This window comes from Sinohyriopsis cumingii, chromosome 14 (assembly GCF_028554795.1).
Source record: "Sinohyriopsis cumingii isolate HCF-2022 chromosome 14, ASM2855479v2, whole genome shotgun sequence".
In the NCBI taxonomy this organism is placed as follows: domain Eukaryota; kingdom Metazoa; phylum Mollusca; class Bivalvia; order Unionida; family Unionidae; genus Sinohyriopsis; species Sinohyriopsis cumingii.
The window spans coordinates 123,620,856-123,638,862 of record NC_142974.1 but is presented as its reverse complement, the minus strand read 5'-3'; the positions used below and the strand labels follow the sequence as shown (position 1 = coordinate 123,638,862).

General features: G+C 35.3%; 1 protein-coding gene across 1 annotated transcript in view; it reads right to left on the bottom strand.

Annotated features, from left to right (window-relative positions):
- The window catches only part of LOC149784758 (uncharacterized), a 93,675-nt gene that overhangs the window by 72,822 nt on the left and 2,846 nt on the right, over positions 1 to 18,007 (bottom strand). The window contains exons 3-4 of the mRNA XM_089932782.1: positions 7,917 to 8,462; positions 4,512 to 4,618 (exon numbers count right to left, since the gene is read on the bottom strand). Of these exons, the coding sequence (XP_089788908.1) occupies positions 4,512 to 4,618; positions 7,917 to 8,462 (653 nt within the window). The remainder of the gene's footprint in view (positions 1 to 4,511; positions 4,619 to 7,916; positions 8,463 to 18,007) is intronic.

The window sequence follows — 18,007 nt, the reverse complement described above, 5'->3', positions numbered from 1 at the left end:
TGGGTTAGGTTCAGTGGCACGCATGATGACATTTAGTAATAAGATAATAATAATAATAATAATAAGGAATACTATACTTCTAAACTGACTTTTTTATGAATGAGAAGTGTTCAAATATTAATGAAAGAAGGACTGGTCTGTGGCATTTCGATTAATAATAAAGTTAGAGGAAATGGAATAATTTCAATGATTCAATACTTTAGTATAATGATAAAATAAAATCAATAGTTAACAGTCCAAATCAGCAAGGACAGGGGTAAATAAATACCTGCCAGAACTAGTAAAAGTAATAAAATAACATTTAAATACAAGAACTGTTATGCTGATATCCCTGTAGGGAAGTAACCTAATTCTAAGGTTATGAAAACATAACCAAAAAATTCCAATAAATCTGATGAGAGAAAATTCCAAATAGGAATACAATTGATCTAAGTAATCTAGGGGCAATTTCACACTGTAAAGTCATGCACATAATGAAATTGCTCAATTCATGACATATGACTCAAAGTGAAGAAAATGTTCTCTGTCAAGTACATAAAGTGGCTGTAATGATGAAAACAAATGACTAGCGCATATGAGTAAGGGTCTTGTGTTAGACTTAAGATCTTTCCTGTATGTCATCCTATGGGAGGATGAAACAACTATACAGTTTAGGTCATTTTCCACCTGGAATCGGGACTTAGATATTATGTAACTCAGCACAGGTCATGTGTTACTGACATATATATATACTGTGATTCAGAACTGGTCCACTGTGCGTGTGTGATTTGGATTTTTAACGTAGCTTTAACAATTTTTTAGATATATTGCTGCAATGTCTGCAGTGTGGCAGTTTATAGTGATGTCTAGCAATGGGGCCTCATGCCACATACATGTAGAACAATGTCCCACCCAGTCACATTATCCTGACACCAGTCCTAACACTAACCTCTTAATGCTGAGCGTCAAGCGAGGCAGCTGCTAGTACCATTTTTGTAAGTCTTTGGTATCACTCAACCAGGGATCAAACCCATGACCTCCCACATCTGAGGCAGATGCTCTAACCACTAGGTCACCAGAGCGGTTACAGGTCCAGTATTAAAAACTGACATAAATATTCTGGTTATGCTGAATAAAGAATTGAGATCTTTTAAGCAAAACTGTATTATTTCAATGGCATATGCCCAATGAATCCAAAATTTGATTTTATGTCACTCAAGATGAATATAGTTACTTTATAACATCATCTTGAAAACTGTATTTATACAAGAATAACTCACCAAGAAATTTAAAGTTGCAATAAATCCAGAGGTTTACTATATAAAATGTGGCACATTTTACTTTGTAAAGAGAAAACTAGGTACCAAAACACTCATAAAGCTTCAAGAAAATATAGCTGTTACTTCTGATAATGTGCAACCCACCTTGTTTAGCACTTCCTTAGCCTACTAGTCAATGCCAACACTTCCTTAGCACACTAGTCAATTACAAAACTTCCTTATCACACTAATCAATACCAACACTTCTGCAACACACTAGTCAATGCCAACATTTCCATTGCATACTAGTCAATGCCAACATTTCCTTAACACAGCAGTCAATGCCAACACTTCCTTAGCAAACTAGTCAATGACAATACTTATTTGCACACTAGTCAATAACAACACTTCCTTAGCAAATGCAGTCAATGACAACACTTCCTTTACAAACATAGTCAATGCTAGCAATTCCATAGCACACTTGTCAATACCAACAAATCTGTAGCACACTAGTCAATGCCAACAATTCCTTAGGACACTTGTCAATGCCAACACTTCCTTAGCACACTAGTCAATGACAACAATTCCTTAGCACACTAGTCAATGACAACACTTCCTTAGCAAATGCAGTCAATGACAACACTTCCTTTGCAATCACAGTCAATGCTAGCAATTCCACAGCACACTCGTCCATACCAACAAATAAGTAGCACACTAGTCAATACCAACAAATATGTAGAACACTAGTCAATGCCAACAATTCCTTAGGACACTTGTCAATGCCAACATTCCCTTAGCACACTAGCCAATGACAACACTTCCTTAGCACACTAGTCAATGACAACACTTCCTTTGCAAACACAGTCAATGCTAGCAATTCCACAGCACACTTGTCCATACCAACAAATATGTAGCACACTAGTCAATACCAACAAATCTGTAGCACACTTGTCAATGCCAACACTTCCTTTGCACACTAGTCAATGACAACACTTCCTTAGCACACTAGTCAATGCCAAAATTCCCTTAGCACACTAGTCAATGACAACATTCCCTTAGCACACTAGTCAGTGACAACACTTCCTTAGCACACTAGTCAATGACAACAATTTCTTAGCATACTAGTCAATGACAACTATTCCTTAGTACACCAGTCAATACCAAGACTTCCTTTGCACACAAGTCAATGCCAACACTTCCTTTGCATGCTAGTCATTGCCAGGGCCGGCGCCAGACTATCTAGCACCCTAGGCAAGGTTTGATTCTGCCCCCCCAAAAAAATATCAATTTCAAAATTTATAAACAATAAATTTGTATAAAAAAATTTCAAAATTTGTCTACTCAATTCCTTCCTTGCTTATACCATTAAAATAAGGAGTTAACCCCCCTGCCCAATTTGGTTTACACGACAAACTGAAGGTTTCGTATATGCGTGATTCCATGGAATAACTAGTGGCCTATAAAAACCTGCGAATGTAATTACGTCCTGAAAGTTTCATATATGCGCGATTTTCACTCACTCATTTTGCTTGTTCCGGTCAGCCTGGTGTTTCGGTCAGCCTAAATCTACCCGATTATTTGTCCCTGTATGACACAAACCAGGCTAAAAAAATGACCCTCAATAAAACTAAAATTTATTTATTTATTTTTCAAAACTGTTGTTGTTTTGGAAAAATGCACCCCCTGAAATCAGCGCCCTAGGCGGCTGCCTAGTTTGCCTATATGGTAGCGCTGGCCCTGGTCATTGCCAACACTTCCTTAGTGCACTAGTCAATGACAACACATCCTTAGCACACTAGTCAATGCAAACAATTCCTTAGCACACTAGTCAATGCCAACATTCCTTAGCACAATAATCAATTCAACACTTCCTTAGCCCACTAGTCAATGACAACACTTCTTTAGCATCCTAGTCAATGACAACATTCCCTTAGCACAATGACAACATTCCCTTAGCACATTAGTCAATGACAACGCTTCCTTAGCACACTAGTCAATGCCAACAATTTCTTAGCATACTAGTCAATGACAACACTTCCTTTGCAAATGTAGTCAATGCCAGCAATTCCTTAGCACACTTGTCAATACCAATGCTTCCTTAACACACTAGTCAATGCCAACAAATCCTTAGCACTCTAGTCAATACCAACATTTCTAGCACACTAGTCAATGCCAACACTTCCTTAGCGCACTAGGTAATGCCAACACTTCCTTAGCACATTAGTTAATCACAACACTTTCTCAGGACACTAGTCAATGCCAACAGTTCCTTAGTACACTAGTCAATGCCAACGCTTCCTTAACATACTAGTCAATGCCAACACATCCTTAGCACAACTGCCAATGCCAAAACTTCCTTTGCACACTAGTCAATACCAACACCTCCTTATCGCAATAGCCAATGCTAAAACTTCCTTAGCACACTAGGCAATGCTAACATGTTTTTCACACAAGCCTTGCATACGTGAATACAAAATGTCTGATAATGGGTGACATTATTTCAGGAGTTAAGGAACTCCAATGAATGCATATGAAGTCTAACAATCAACACTTCAGACCCTATCCACATTTCAGGAGTAATGGAAGCTCTATTGACACAGTGCCTGGATTGTAATCCAGGGATCAAATGTTCAAAAGAAGGCCAGTTCAGCTACAGCGCCTGGATTGTAACCCAGGGATCAAATGTTCAAAAGAAGGCCAGTTCAGCTACAGTGCCTGGATTGTAACAAAGGGATCAAATGTTCAAAAAAAGACCAGTTCAGCTACAGTGCCTGGATTGTAATCCAGGGGTCAAATGTTCAAAAGAAGGCCAGTTCAGCTACAGTGCCTGGATTGTAACAAAGGGATCAAATGTTCAAAAGAAGACCAGTTCAGCTACAGTGCCTGGATTGTAATCCAGGGGTCAAATGTTCAAAAGAAGGCCAGTTAAACTACAGTGACTGGATTGTAATCCAGGGGTCAAATGTTCAATAAAAGGCCAGGTCAGCCCCTTCTGTGTCCTTGTATAAAGCACTTAACTGACATGTCCTTGACAAGAATGTTTAAACAACCATTAAATTCATCCAAAATGCTATGCAATGGCAAAAGGAATAAGTTCATTTATTAACAATTGTATAAGGACAAATCTACATCAAGTTCTTTGCAAAAATTACCTAGATTCACATTCTATTACTCAAAACGTTCACTTTATTTTAGCAAAATACTGACATAATTAAGCAAAATGAAGTAATAGAAAACTGCAGTACTGCTACCATTAATGGTTTTAATTTGTACCTGTAAAATTTGATCCACATGTGTTCCCACCAAAATCACAGGGGGAATGCCAGCTTCATCGGATGTTGCACAGAAATGTATTGAGTTCAGCCAAACCTCAAACAGATCTAAAAATAAATTTAAAAAAATAACAAATATTAAAGTGAATGGATTATAATATGCTATATATTTTTAATGGTCCTTTGTGTAGATCAACTTAATCTGAACTTTCTGTGGTTAATGTGAGGTGCATGTAAGAGTTTAATGTTGTTTTTTCTGAGTTCATCGTGGTATAAACTGTCAGTTGCCGACTCACACAGCAAATAACGCCCGAAATTTTAATTATTTGTTATGTTATTTTGTTTGCATCATTAAAAAACAGAAATCTTAATTGAGCGTAGTAATACATGTTTGTGGTTTTTCTGTTACGTAGCTATTTATAGCACTTGGGATCTCCAGCTTGATCGTAATAAGGTCATCATAATACCAGTCCTTCAACCAATGGAAGCCAATTTTTTCAATTATTTTTTGTTTGTTTGTTAGAATGTTGTTTTTCTTTAATGCTTACTTCATGTCTGCCTTAACTGGCGGTGTTTATCTTATGCTGTACACATGACTCTATTTATAGAAGTGGAAAAGTAGTTCTTCTTACAGTTCATACAGAAATGAACGCAAGTCGTTTTGATCACGTGGTAACATTCTGACCAGTGGAAATGTTACTTTCCTGTACAAGCAACTGGCATTGCAATTATGTACCGTATATACTCACAAATAATTTAGGAAAAAATAAAGGCCTGGAAGAAGGGGGTCAGCTTATCCGTGGGTCAATGTGTAAACTTGACAGTTTTTAGATCTTTTTGTTGACTACTGTAATGGCTGTAAATCTTGGGACAAAAAGCAATAATTTCTTCCGTGTCCTAAGACAGAGGCATGTGAAAAAAAAAGTAACTTTCGGTGACCCGGCAATTATCAAACTGTTATAAAGTACTATGATTGATATTTTTATTATTTTGCATGTGCATATTTTCTGATTTCTCCAACACGAAGTTAAATAAAGGTAAATACAGACTTCATAACTCGCGGACCGGTTCAGTTTACCAGGGAGACCATGCTGATCAATAATGTACAGTACTTACACAGTGCATAGCGTCACTTAAATCCTTACTTATTCCCAAACATAGATGCAGATTTTGCTTTTTTCAATGTTTCAACCAAATTGCATTCTTCCAGATAACATTTCAGCTAGTTCTAGCTGTTTCAGTTACTTTGAATCACGCGCTCACAAGTTACTCATTTTCAATGATATAAGCAATCCTACAAATTGAGGTAATATTTTTAAAATGGTATGCATGTTTATTTGTACAAGGCAGATAACCAGCATAATTTACATGTTCACTAAGAGTGGTAATAATAAAGGCTAAAATTCTCATTGTGATCAACATCAATCAATTTTAGTTTTGTGTTTTAGCTGAACAAACATAACTTTCCACACAATGGAAAGCTTGATGTTTCGGTGTCTCCTATATAGTATAAATAGCTGGCAAATCTGTCTTTCATTTTGCGACAGCAGTACAGGCCAGTTAATCATTAAAACCCTGAAACTGGCTTGAGATTTTATTGTTATGGTTTATTTTTTTGGTTCTGGTTTACTTTTTATTTTTGTATTATTGTAGAGGTAAAAAAAAAAATTAATTCACATGAATAATGTTTAAACTTACAATTTAGTGAAGAAGCGCATTCTTTATACTAAAATAATTGTTTCATCACAACAATAATTCACAGGTGATGCAAAATAACATTTCGGACTTTTCCTGTTTAGAAGAATTAAAAATCGAAGACATAATGTAAGGATCAAGAATTCTCTGTAAAAATCGGAAAGTATTATGAAATTAGGAGGAGTGACCCCACGTGAAAGTTGACAGGTATCGTGTAAGGTTGCTTACATCAAAGCAAACTACAACTCAGCCTTTACGGTACTAGCATAATTTTCTAAGCATTATTTCCGAAGCTTTATTATTGTATTTTGGAGCTACCATAAAAGTTGAACGCAATGGTGCCCATGATTTAACTCCAAGGGATGTACTTAATTCAGCGTGTAATCAAACCTACAATGTACATGTGGTGGCACCATTATGTAAATACGTTCAGTAGCCTAATTGCAAGTGTTGAATCGAACCGTATTGTTTGTTTGTTGTGCTGTCATATTGGGATTACATTTTAATGAGTTAGGTATTTATAATTTCAAAGCAAAGTAAAAAGGTAAAGCGATTGGATAGGACATTGTGCTATATGTTTGCGGCATGATGCCCAAGTGCTTGACATCATTATAAACTCCCACAATGCAGACATCGTAGTGATATGACTGAAAAAATTGTTGAGCTACATTAAAAATCCAAATCACACACACAGGCACACACACACACTTTAGCATTTATGTTAGTGTGTATAAATAACTTTTATGTTTTCGTGACTTTGACCTTTGACCCTTTGTCTTTATTTTAGGGAAACTACTTCCCCACCCCACTTGCATGCTATCCACATGTCTTGGTAACTAAAGATGGTGAAAAATTGAAGTTAATTTGCAAAAACATTTTTCTTCTTTCAGTCAGGATGACCCCAACTTTTGACCTTTTGTACTTCATGTCACGGGGCTTCTTTACTCAAAGCAGAAGCCATAACCAATGTTACATAACTATAAATGGTGCAGAAACCATTTTCTTGTTTCACTCACTGCAGCTCCACTGTTGACCTTTACACACTGAAATCAAAAGGCTGTAGAAGGATAACAATTCATGGAATTGTGCAAGCACAGAATTACTAACAGATGGATGAACGGATAGGTCGACAGAAGAAAATCAGAGCAAAATACAATCTGCCTTGTAGCTGGCAAATAAAAAGCTTTTTTAAGTTGAAGGTGTTCCACTTCAGTCAAACAATTATATTAGCACATCTAGTCCCTTCCAGAACAAATCTGGTTATGAAATATACACACTGAAACTACATTTCAAATCCAGAAAATGTGAAATAAAATGGTATGGAATGAAAAAGAAGCACATGAATGCTTAAGTAACTGTCATGCCAAGTTTCAACTAAGTCAGGTTTTATGTATGTTTTTAAATGCTACTCTTATTCTTCCTTTATCTCTTCTTTCTTCTTGGGTAATAAAACTGTGCTGTATATAATTGTATAAAATAACTAAGATTAATGAGTTTATTATTTAATTCTGGCAGAGTTGTAGTAGATCAGAATTAACCATGAAATTTGCACTTCATTATCCAATCACTATCGAAATAACACTTATCAGAACTCACCACGAACTTGAACTACATTTTCCTGTCAATATCAAAATAACATTCAAAATAACTCACAATGAACTTTGTACTTCATTATCCAATCATTATCAAAATAGCATGCATCAGAACTCACCACAAACTTTGCACTTCACTATCCCATCACTATTAAGATAGCACTCATCAGCTACAAGATCAGTAAGCTGTTCACTGACATCTGAAACAAGGAGATATATGGCTCGTCTTGTCAGGAATGTCTGGTGTGTTGTGTAAAAGGCATACTGCCCTGCAAAGTCATACACTGTCAGTGGTGAAGTTATGCCTTTATCTTGTTTTAACTTATAAGCATTTTCTTGCAACAATTTTAACATGGCCATAGTGTTTGTCTCAGGCTGGGGAAGTTTCTTTTCAACTAAATCTAAGTGGAATTCTTCTTGCTGGCGAGCAGTAGATGGAAGATCTTGGCCAAATTCTCGCTGAGGAGAACGACGGTATAGTATTTCTGTATTCTGGTCTTCAACAGCAACACGAACCTCTTCATGACTCTTAACAGTTATCTCTCCTTGAGGAGGAATTTTTAACTGTTCCTCATCAGTGACCTTGTCTTTCACTGATTGCTGCTCATTAAGGACTCTGGCAAGGCGCTGAAGTTGACGCTTAAGTTCATAATCCTGTCCTGAATCTGAAAACACAAAGAACACCAACTGCAAATGAATTCTGCTTTTACTTTAGGCAATCAAGCTGGAAATAAACTGAAAAAGTTAATTAGACGTACACTGATTCATCCTATCCACATATAACTCTCTGCCACTATACTATCAGGCACGTTACACAGATTTTGACAAAAACCACCTGTCAGGTATGATCTGTTTGGATTTTACCAAGGTGAAATCTGTTAGGTAAACGTAATTCATGCATTCAAATAAAAGCAGTCATAATACTACAAAAGGAAAAAAGAAGCAACAAAACAGTGGAAAACAACAACAAGGTAATTCAATGTTCATATGGATTTTCATATAAATGCAAGACACCAATACTGCTATTTTGCGCTTGTCTCAATGTCCCAAGACCAGTAAGACACTAAGTTGCAAAGGTCTGCAGTAGTCATCTTTCAAGCTCAGTGCTGTAGTTAACTAAATCTTTATGTCTAAATGTTCTCAAGATAAACATATCAAACACACAAACAAAATAGAATACAACTGCTATTCAAGACTCATTCAGAAAAAAATAGATAGGAAAACACCCATGGAGTCAATCTAAATGCAGTCCATAGCCCCAAAAGTAGCAAGTCACTTGGCAGATTCCAATTCCAGGCTCTGATCTTTTCCACCACTTGACAGATAGTTCAACCTTAGAATTACTTTGCATTAGAAATCAGAGTGGATGTGTCAAATGCTGTGCATTCTCCGAAACAAAAATTACAGTGGGCAATGGAATCATCAAGACAGAAACCAACCAGTTCTGATCCCTCTGGCATGGTGAATAAATTAATGTGCACTCAGTTTAGTAAAAGTTCAAAATTACGGCCTTTATGATTGAGAGGTGTATGTTTATTGACTGTCAATAACATTTCTGGTGCCAGTAATATGCTTTTTGCTTGTGTCACTGGAAAAGTTATCTAACTGTATATGCCTTTTTTCTAGTGATCACTGAAAGTCCAAGTACATTTATTTTTATCCTAATTTCTGTCTTTTGTGGACCTGGAATGTTTAAAGCCCTGTAATACAATACATCTTGCAGCAGCTGAATTTCCTGTAGCTGATTCTTGCTTTCTGCCATGCTCAAACTTGTAGCAATTAGAACTTTCGTAATCTGATACTACTGAGAACAGACAAATGTTTGATGACAATTAAGCTTAGACTGGTGATCAACAAATTGCATGCTTTATCTTCAGATATCCTGTCAAATATTACACCACAGTCTCTCACTATCACTCATCATTTGGTTTTATCAGTGTGCAGATGTTGTAAGGATTAAAAGCACAGTCCTCAATTTACCAAGCAAATAAGAAACATTTAAGTTTGATAGGCTGGTGTTGCTTACAAATGACTGGTCTGTGGTTTAAAAAGAATCGGTTCCGAACCTCGGACCACCATAATTTTCAATTCCTGTAATATGCAATACAGATAGGATTTTTCATATGTGCTTCTTACTGGAACATATATTCACATTCAGAGTGGGGTTCAAATCCAAAACCTAACTAACCGTAGATGGGTGATCTACTGTCTCATCTTCAGCAATGCACTCCAACCATTTCTGTGACTTATTTCTCCAGCTTTTCAAAGACATGTACTGATGTCTTCATTATCCATGATCATGCTGACCTACCCAATAAAAGCAAAGTCCATTTCCTTTTTGAGTATGATATGCTTGTACTGAATGATCCCACCAGAGTCGCCAAATATCACAGAACCTGAGCTTTGACTATCCCTATCTCCTCCTGAGTGCTCTACCATGTAAGCTGATACAACTGACCCATTCCTGAGACATGCTTATCAATAAATCATCTGATATGTATTGAAAAGTGCTTTAAATATTATGTATATTGTTATACAAATGAACTTGCATTAAACAAATCTTTATCCCAGTATGCTTCAATGACATCTTGCAAATAGGAGATTCTTAGAGGTATGTCCAATCACTGAGCTTCATAATTATACCATGTATATTCGAGCAAGAAGAAAGGCCTGTAAAGTGCTAGATATGGATGTAGACTGTGCATGACTAACTGTATTTATCTCATGGTAGATTGTATAATATTTATGCTGTAGGAACACAATATTTACCTTTTAAAAGTCATGTTTTAACTAGGTAGATTTATATATTGTTTTATTCTTTTATGTATTATTCATTGCTAGTTGAAATAAAGTCACTAGTTATAATTATTGTGTTATAACTTGCTTTGTGCATATTTATTCAATTAGGCAACTTTAAATTAGGATTACCTGTTTTGTTTCACTCTTTGCAATTAGACTACAATGATTAATGTTTATACTGCTTTGTTCTAAGAAAAGGACAAGTAATAGGTAACTTTCATATTGGTCACTTGAAAAAATGTTAGTATAGACATCAGTCGTTCCAACAGATTCCTTCTGAAGTGCATTGGAGATGCTGAGATGAGAGTCTGATGATCGAGGTTCAAGGAAAGATGTGACTTTTGTCCCATATGAAAAGGAAACCAAATGTATATGATACTATATACATGTACTGTACATTTTATAATGTAAAAGTTCTGTACAATTATCTCTTAAATGTAAGTGATAGGGTGTTCACTTGCAAACATTATCACATTAAGCCACGAAGAATTCGGTCCCTAAGAATAAAATAATCCTGACCCAGCCTATGTAAAGGTGTTATGAGGTCACACACACACTGATAGGTCCAATACCATTTTTGCATTTGCAGCCCCAATATAACTGCAAACATAAATACATTACATATAGTAACCAATGAAGACAAATGTAACATTCAGTTGTGGTTCAGTATAAGTATCAACTATGGGACAGAACAGCTGAAAACTGGATTGTCCAAAATAAAACTGGACAAAATGCCATCCTAGGTTAATGTGAGTGTTGCCTTCAGGATTTCAAAAACTTGTATTAACTAATTTCCATCTTTAATTATTTCTAGGGAGCTACATGCATCTTTATGATGTTATTCTATGCTGAATAAAACCTATTTTTGTTTTAATTTCATATCTCAGAATTTTCTTTATGCTGCAAATAGATCATTTATTTTCTTAAACAATAAATGCTATGTTTCCTCATGACTGACATTTGAACTTTTAATCCTATTTAATTCAGTACTTCAAAAACACAATCCCATAATTATCAATTAAAGTCATTGTCAGCATAAGCATCAATGACTTGAAATTCTCATTTCAACTCAGTAAATCCAACATGTTATATGCATTAATTCCCAAAATTGTGTAAAAAGCCAGAATATCTAAGTAATTGTCAACAATGTACTCACTGACTTCATATGCTAAATTAAGTTCAACTCTATACTTGCTTAATCTATTAGACCACTCCAGTAGCCTAGTAGTTAGAGCATCCACTATGGATGCAGTTGGTCACGGGTTCGAACCCAAGCTGAGTCATGCCAAAGACTTATAAAAATGGTACTAACAGCTGCCTCGCTAGGCGCTCAGCATTAAGAGGTTAGAGGATAATGTGACTGGGTGGAACATCATGTTACATGTCTGCGGCACAAAGCCCCAGTGCAAGACACCACTATAAACTGCTACACTGCAGACATTGTAGCATAATGACTGAACAATTTTTAAAGATATGTTAAAAATCCAAATCACACACACACATGCTTAGGTAATTAATTTAAGAAAATAATTCAAGTTTCCTTAATTTATTAGTTTGTCTGACATGCTCAATTCAATTCTTCATGAAATTGATTCATTTCAAATGTTATACAAAATGAATTCAAATATTATTAATGTGCATATCATTTCAATTCAGACACATGCATGTACTAAACCATAGTTCAAGTGCAAGTTAAATAGGTGTTCTTGGCTTTTTCTGCAGTTTACAATTAAGTCCAATTATTATTTTTTATTAAGCATTATTGCAAATAAATCCAAACATAGATAATCTTCCACAACTTTTAATTCTTAACATGTTATTATCATAATAACTAATACTATGGTGTTAATATTAACTATGATATCAGGGCTGGCCCAAGGGTTTTTGGCATCCCAGGCTAACTATGACTTTGGTGCAACACCTACCACCTCAAGAAATAAAGGTCACTTCAGTATTATTGGGTGCCACTTAAACCCTGAAGCCTTAGGTAATTGCCTAGTTCATCAATATGGTCTGGCTGGCACTGCATGACCCTGTGGAAGATAATCCCATAAATACTAGTACATAATATTCAGGCTATTGTATAAAGACAAGACCTGTGTGATAATGCTTTGAATCTTCACTGATAACAATATTAATAATAATAATAATAATAATAATAATAATAATAATAATATTAATAATGTGAATGTTAATGCATGAATCAATTTGTATTATTGTTGTAAAGAACTGGAGTGTTTGAGTTAACTGTTAGTCATTAGGTAGGAAGCATATCCATCCATGTAGTCACATTCTGATTTATTATTAATGGCACTGAGAATGGTAGTTAAAGTATTTCATACTTTGCTCAAATGGGACAAGCAAGATAAAAAAATCTCAAGTGATTAGGCAGGAAGGATACTCATCCCTGTAGTCACATTCTGATCTGTGTGTGTGTGTGATTTGGATTTTTAACATAGCTTTAATAATTTTTCAGTCACATTGCTATGATGTCTGCAGTGTGGCAGTTTATAGTGATGCCTAGCACTGGGGCATCATATCACAGACATGTAGCATGATGTCCCACCCAGTCACATTATCCTGACACCAGGCTGAACAATCCTAACACTAACCTCTTAATGCTGAGTGCCATGAGAGGCAGCTGTTAGTACCATTTTTGTAAGTCTTTGGTATGACTCAGCTGGGAACCACACGACATCCCGCATCCGAGGCGGATGCTCTAACCACTAGGCCACCGAAGTGGTCCATATTCTGATGTAGTATTAACATGACTGAGCTTGGCAATCAGTTTTCTTCAAATGGCACATGCAGTAAATGATTGAAAACTCTCAAATGACTGATAATATTTAAATCTCACAGTAAGCATCTGAAGTGAGTGGAACCAGAACTGATACAAGCTGAAAAAGATGAAAGTGTCTAGATATTTTTACCTGAAATGTATCTCTGTAGGCAACCAAAATAATTGCTGTGACATCTGTTGAAACCTTTGTCATTGCTATCAAGAAAAATGACTATATAAACACACTATGCCTATGTACATTTTAAAGATAAAGTCAATGATGATGAATTCTTTTGGAGGTGTCAGTGATAGATAATTGTTAAAACAAAAATGAATCACTTTTAAGTATGCTAATTTAACCCTGAACAGATTTGCTGGCAGAGGAAATAATGGAACCCTCATATCAGCATCACTTGCGATGCAATGGATGAGGGATATTTTGATATTTGAATGAATGATCTTCATCAATCACATTCCCAGCTCTATTTTTAATGGTGTTTAATGATACTTTAAAAGCTTTGGACTCTCCCAACCTTGGTGAGGTAAAATCTGGATTGGATTGCAGATAACATATCTAAATATTTGTAATAATTTAATTTTTTAACAAAATTTATTGCATAAGAAATACATTTCTTGGTCTATAAGTTAGGCAAGAATGATAAAATACAAAATACAAATATTCATATACAAATCAATCGGTGTCATCCTTCTAACTAGAACCCCCAGGTTTTTCCATAAATGAAGTTTCCTGGTTAATGGCTTATATGGTGTTAGTACAGATACCACTCACCATGTAGCTATGTTACAAAGCAGGTTAGCATGCAACAGAGGGTGACTAAAAGCCAAAAGGTGCATATAGGATGAAAGCCACATGTACATTTACACAAAGCAAAGGAAAAAGCACACTAAAAGATACAATACACACAACATAAAATAGTTGTGTTACTAACATACAATGCAATCAAAGGTGAATATCAGGACTTAAAAATGTCCATTTGTCTGTTCGTATGTAAATGTAGTGTCTGTGAAAGAAAAGGTCACTTTAAGATACTCATACAACTGGATGAGTGGAATTTTAAACAGGTACAGTACCTGGTACTATGTACAATGTGGAATGTCTAAAATTGATCCAGGACAAAGTTCTGTCACTTGCTCTACTAGGAAGAATAACCAAATGAAAATGTGGTCAATGTAATTTTGAAAATTTTCCATGATGTTAACCTAATTTGTTCTACAGTTAAAATATATGTGTTGACACTGTTCAAAGTATATGCAATAAATCTGTCCAACATCTGTCCATTGTTTATCTGAAATCTAAAAATTGTATCCCCTTTTGTTTCAAACAAGCTTATTATTTTTGTCTGCCATATTTGTTTGGAAATTAACAAGTAGAAAATACAAAAATATTTCTACTTTTACCTCAAAATGAACACTTGGTCACCCTCACCATAGCTCAGTAAGACTCGTGTATCCACAATTAGGCAAAGTGTATTATGTTTTGATGTTATTTGTCTTTCCATTCATGGCTAATTTCATTTCCACATTTCGACCATAGTTGTTAATCATCTACAGTTACTAAACTTTATGGATGGCTTGCACTTTCAGAAGGAAGAACTTTACTGATTTGGGGCCCAAAGGTCAAGGTTGCTGTGACTGAATGAATGTAACAAGTTTCCACACAATAATTTAAGTTCTCTACAGTTATGCAATTTTGTGCATAGCTTGCACTTGGGGAAAGAAAGAATTATACTGATTTCTGGGTCTAAAGGTCAAGGTCACTTTCACAGAAGAAAGCTGGTTTCTGCTTTTAAAGCATGCTCTCCTCAATATACAGTTACCAAAATTTTGAACATCACTACTATTTGCAGTTGAAAAACACCAATCATTTTTGGACTCAAAAGCTCAAAACAAATGGTTTCCACAAAAGAAATGGACTTTTCCATCATCTAAAGTTAGCCATCTATGTGGATCGCTTGCAACTGGTGTAAGTATTTTGCAGTCAAAAGGTCAAAAGTCAAGGTTACTGAAATAATTCGAAACATGCTGTTTGCAAAACAACAAATAAACATTAGTTCTACATCACTAACATTGTTAAAATATTGTGGATGGCTTGCATTAGGGGTATGGATTTTGATGTTAAAATGTCAAAAGTCAACGGTACTAACCAAAGGAAGAAAAATTATTTTCTCAATAAACTGCAATTCTACCTAAACAGAGCTGGACAAAATTTTGTGGATGGCTTGCTTAAGGAATAAGGAAAAAGCCTGTCGATCTTGGGGTTGATGGTATACCCTAACAAAATATTAACTACTTCACACAATCTTTGTTTTATGTCCTGAAGTTAAAAATCTTTAGATATTTATATGTATTATTGCTCATTCACTGTTTTCAAGACTATCATTTTCACTGATAAAGTAATACATTACAATTTAGTTACAATAATTAAAATAAACTTTTCTTTTAAACATGACTGCTCCGGTGACCTAAGTGGTTAGTGTCCACCTCTGATATCGGAGGTCACAGGTTTGAACCCCAGCCAAGTCATACCAAAGATTTATAAGAATTTATAAAAAATTATCACAACTCGGCCAATTCTGTACCGCCATACTGAGAGTCCACATATTCTTTTGAGGTTTGCCGATTGTTATACTGATTTACCTTTTATGTTTCCAGTGTGTTTTTTATTTATCATTCCATAAACAAACTAAAATCATTTAGTAACTGTGATAATGAAAGCTGATATTACTGATGAAGCTGATATAACTTTCCAAAAAATTAGAAAAATAAAACCTAAGGAATTTTTTATGAATTTACCACGTTTTTTTTAAAGTAAGCACTTTTTCCAGCCTTACTAAGGTTTAATAAAAAGTATACTTCCAATTTGTAAGAGCAGGTACAAACCATTTGATTTTTGTCCCAGCATGACACTGAAACCATTACAGCTGACTGCCAGCTTTTTGTGTTTGTAAGTCTGAACCAAATTAACAAAATCCATTTTAACAGCTTTATATACAGACATCATCAACCTTGGATACATCGACTATGCAAAAAGTGCACATCAATCCTTCATGACTGGCGGTATCTAGCATACAACATTTATGACATTTGAAATGAACTGTCTGTGAAGACATTTAATCCACAGAAATACTTTTTGATATTAATCCCATGGCTCTCAAGCAAAGAATACTGTCCCTATACTTTTACACCTCATAAAAAAGTTATTTAATAGGAGATGGCTTTGCTTTGCATGATTTACCTATTTAATTGGGTGGTTTGTTTGAGCTAGGATATTTATCTACATAGCTCAAGATAATTTCTTCCATTTAGTATAATGATAGATCCATGAAACTCAAACTGAAGTATATAAAAAAGTTGCTTTTTGTAAAATTTTCACTTATTTAACCCATTACCTCATACAACCGTCTTTGGACGCCTCTACAAAAGTCGCATCGAAGCGACTTTTGACACTTCTACAAAAGTCCCACAGAAGCGCCTTTTGACGTCTGCTGTAAACATCAGCCATTTTAAGCCGGTTTTCGTAGCGCCACCTTCGGGGAAAACCCCTTATTAGATACTACATTCATTTCCGTGAATGACAATTACGTCAGATCACGTGGTCACTGTTTATGTACTGGTCGATATCTGCTATTTAAAGTAACTGGGTCGTAATCTCCACTCTCCAAAATGGCGGTCGCGGATTTCATTCAGTACTTACGAAGTTTTCATGATTAGAATCACAACTATGAAAGATTCAATAACCTATGTAAAGGCTCTGATATTGATATAGGCTGCAATTAGTTTTTATAAATTATCAAATTTAGATGACTTAGTGATGTAGACACAGATGAAAAACTTGTAAATTTTGAGTATGAGAAATGGCAGCTCTACGGTTGGTCACACAGCCTCACTGACATGACGGTGAACGAATTCTCTCCAGATTTTAAAGCACATAACAAATTCTTCCGTGATAAATAATTACACTGCTATAACAATTGGACTTTACTCTTAAATTGTTCCACATGTAATAGATGTGTACCAAAAATGTAAAATGGTTAAAACTGCTGTTAAACGTAACATACACTACATTGCTTAATAGTTCACAGGCAAGCTATGCGTATGCGGTCGACTAGGTAACCTGTGTTCTATGTATAGCGAGCTGCACTTTGTCACTATGCTCTATGAGGTAAAGGGTTAATTGGTAAAATGTAGTTAGTTAACATTATTTTCCTTTTCAAGTTGTTTTTTTTTTCTTATGCTCTTTTTCTGCAGCCATTTTACAGCATGTCTCAAAGTTCTCAAGTAAACTTTTGCTTACAAGTCTAGATAATGATAACGACAGAACAGCCAGCGGCTACATTAATAAATTGAATCAGAAAGGTATCAAACACAACAAACATAATCAAACATGGCTTGCAGATTTGTGAAAGGCTTTTGCTCTCATGTTGCTAATTTAAGCATACTGCTGCTATAAACTTTCAAGAAAATTTCCTAACAAATATTATCCTTAAAGATATGAAATGATGCATTGCTATAATATACGCCAATTGTAATAAAAGTAAAAAGGTAACTTGTGTACAAACAGCTTCCGATACACGAGTTAGCATTATGTAAAATCGCACAACACAAAAAGTG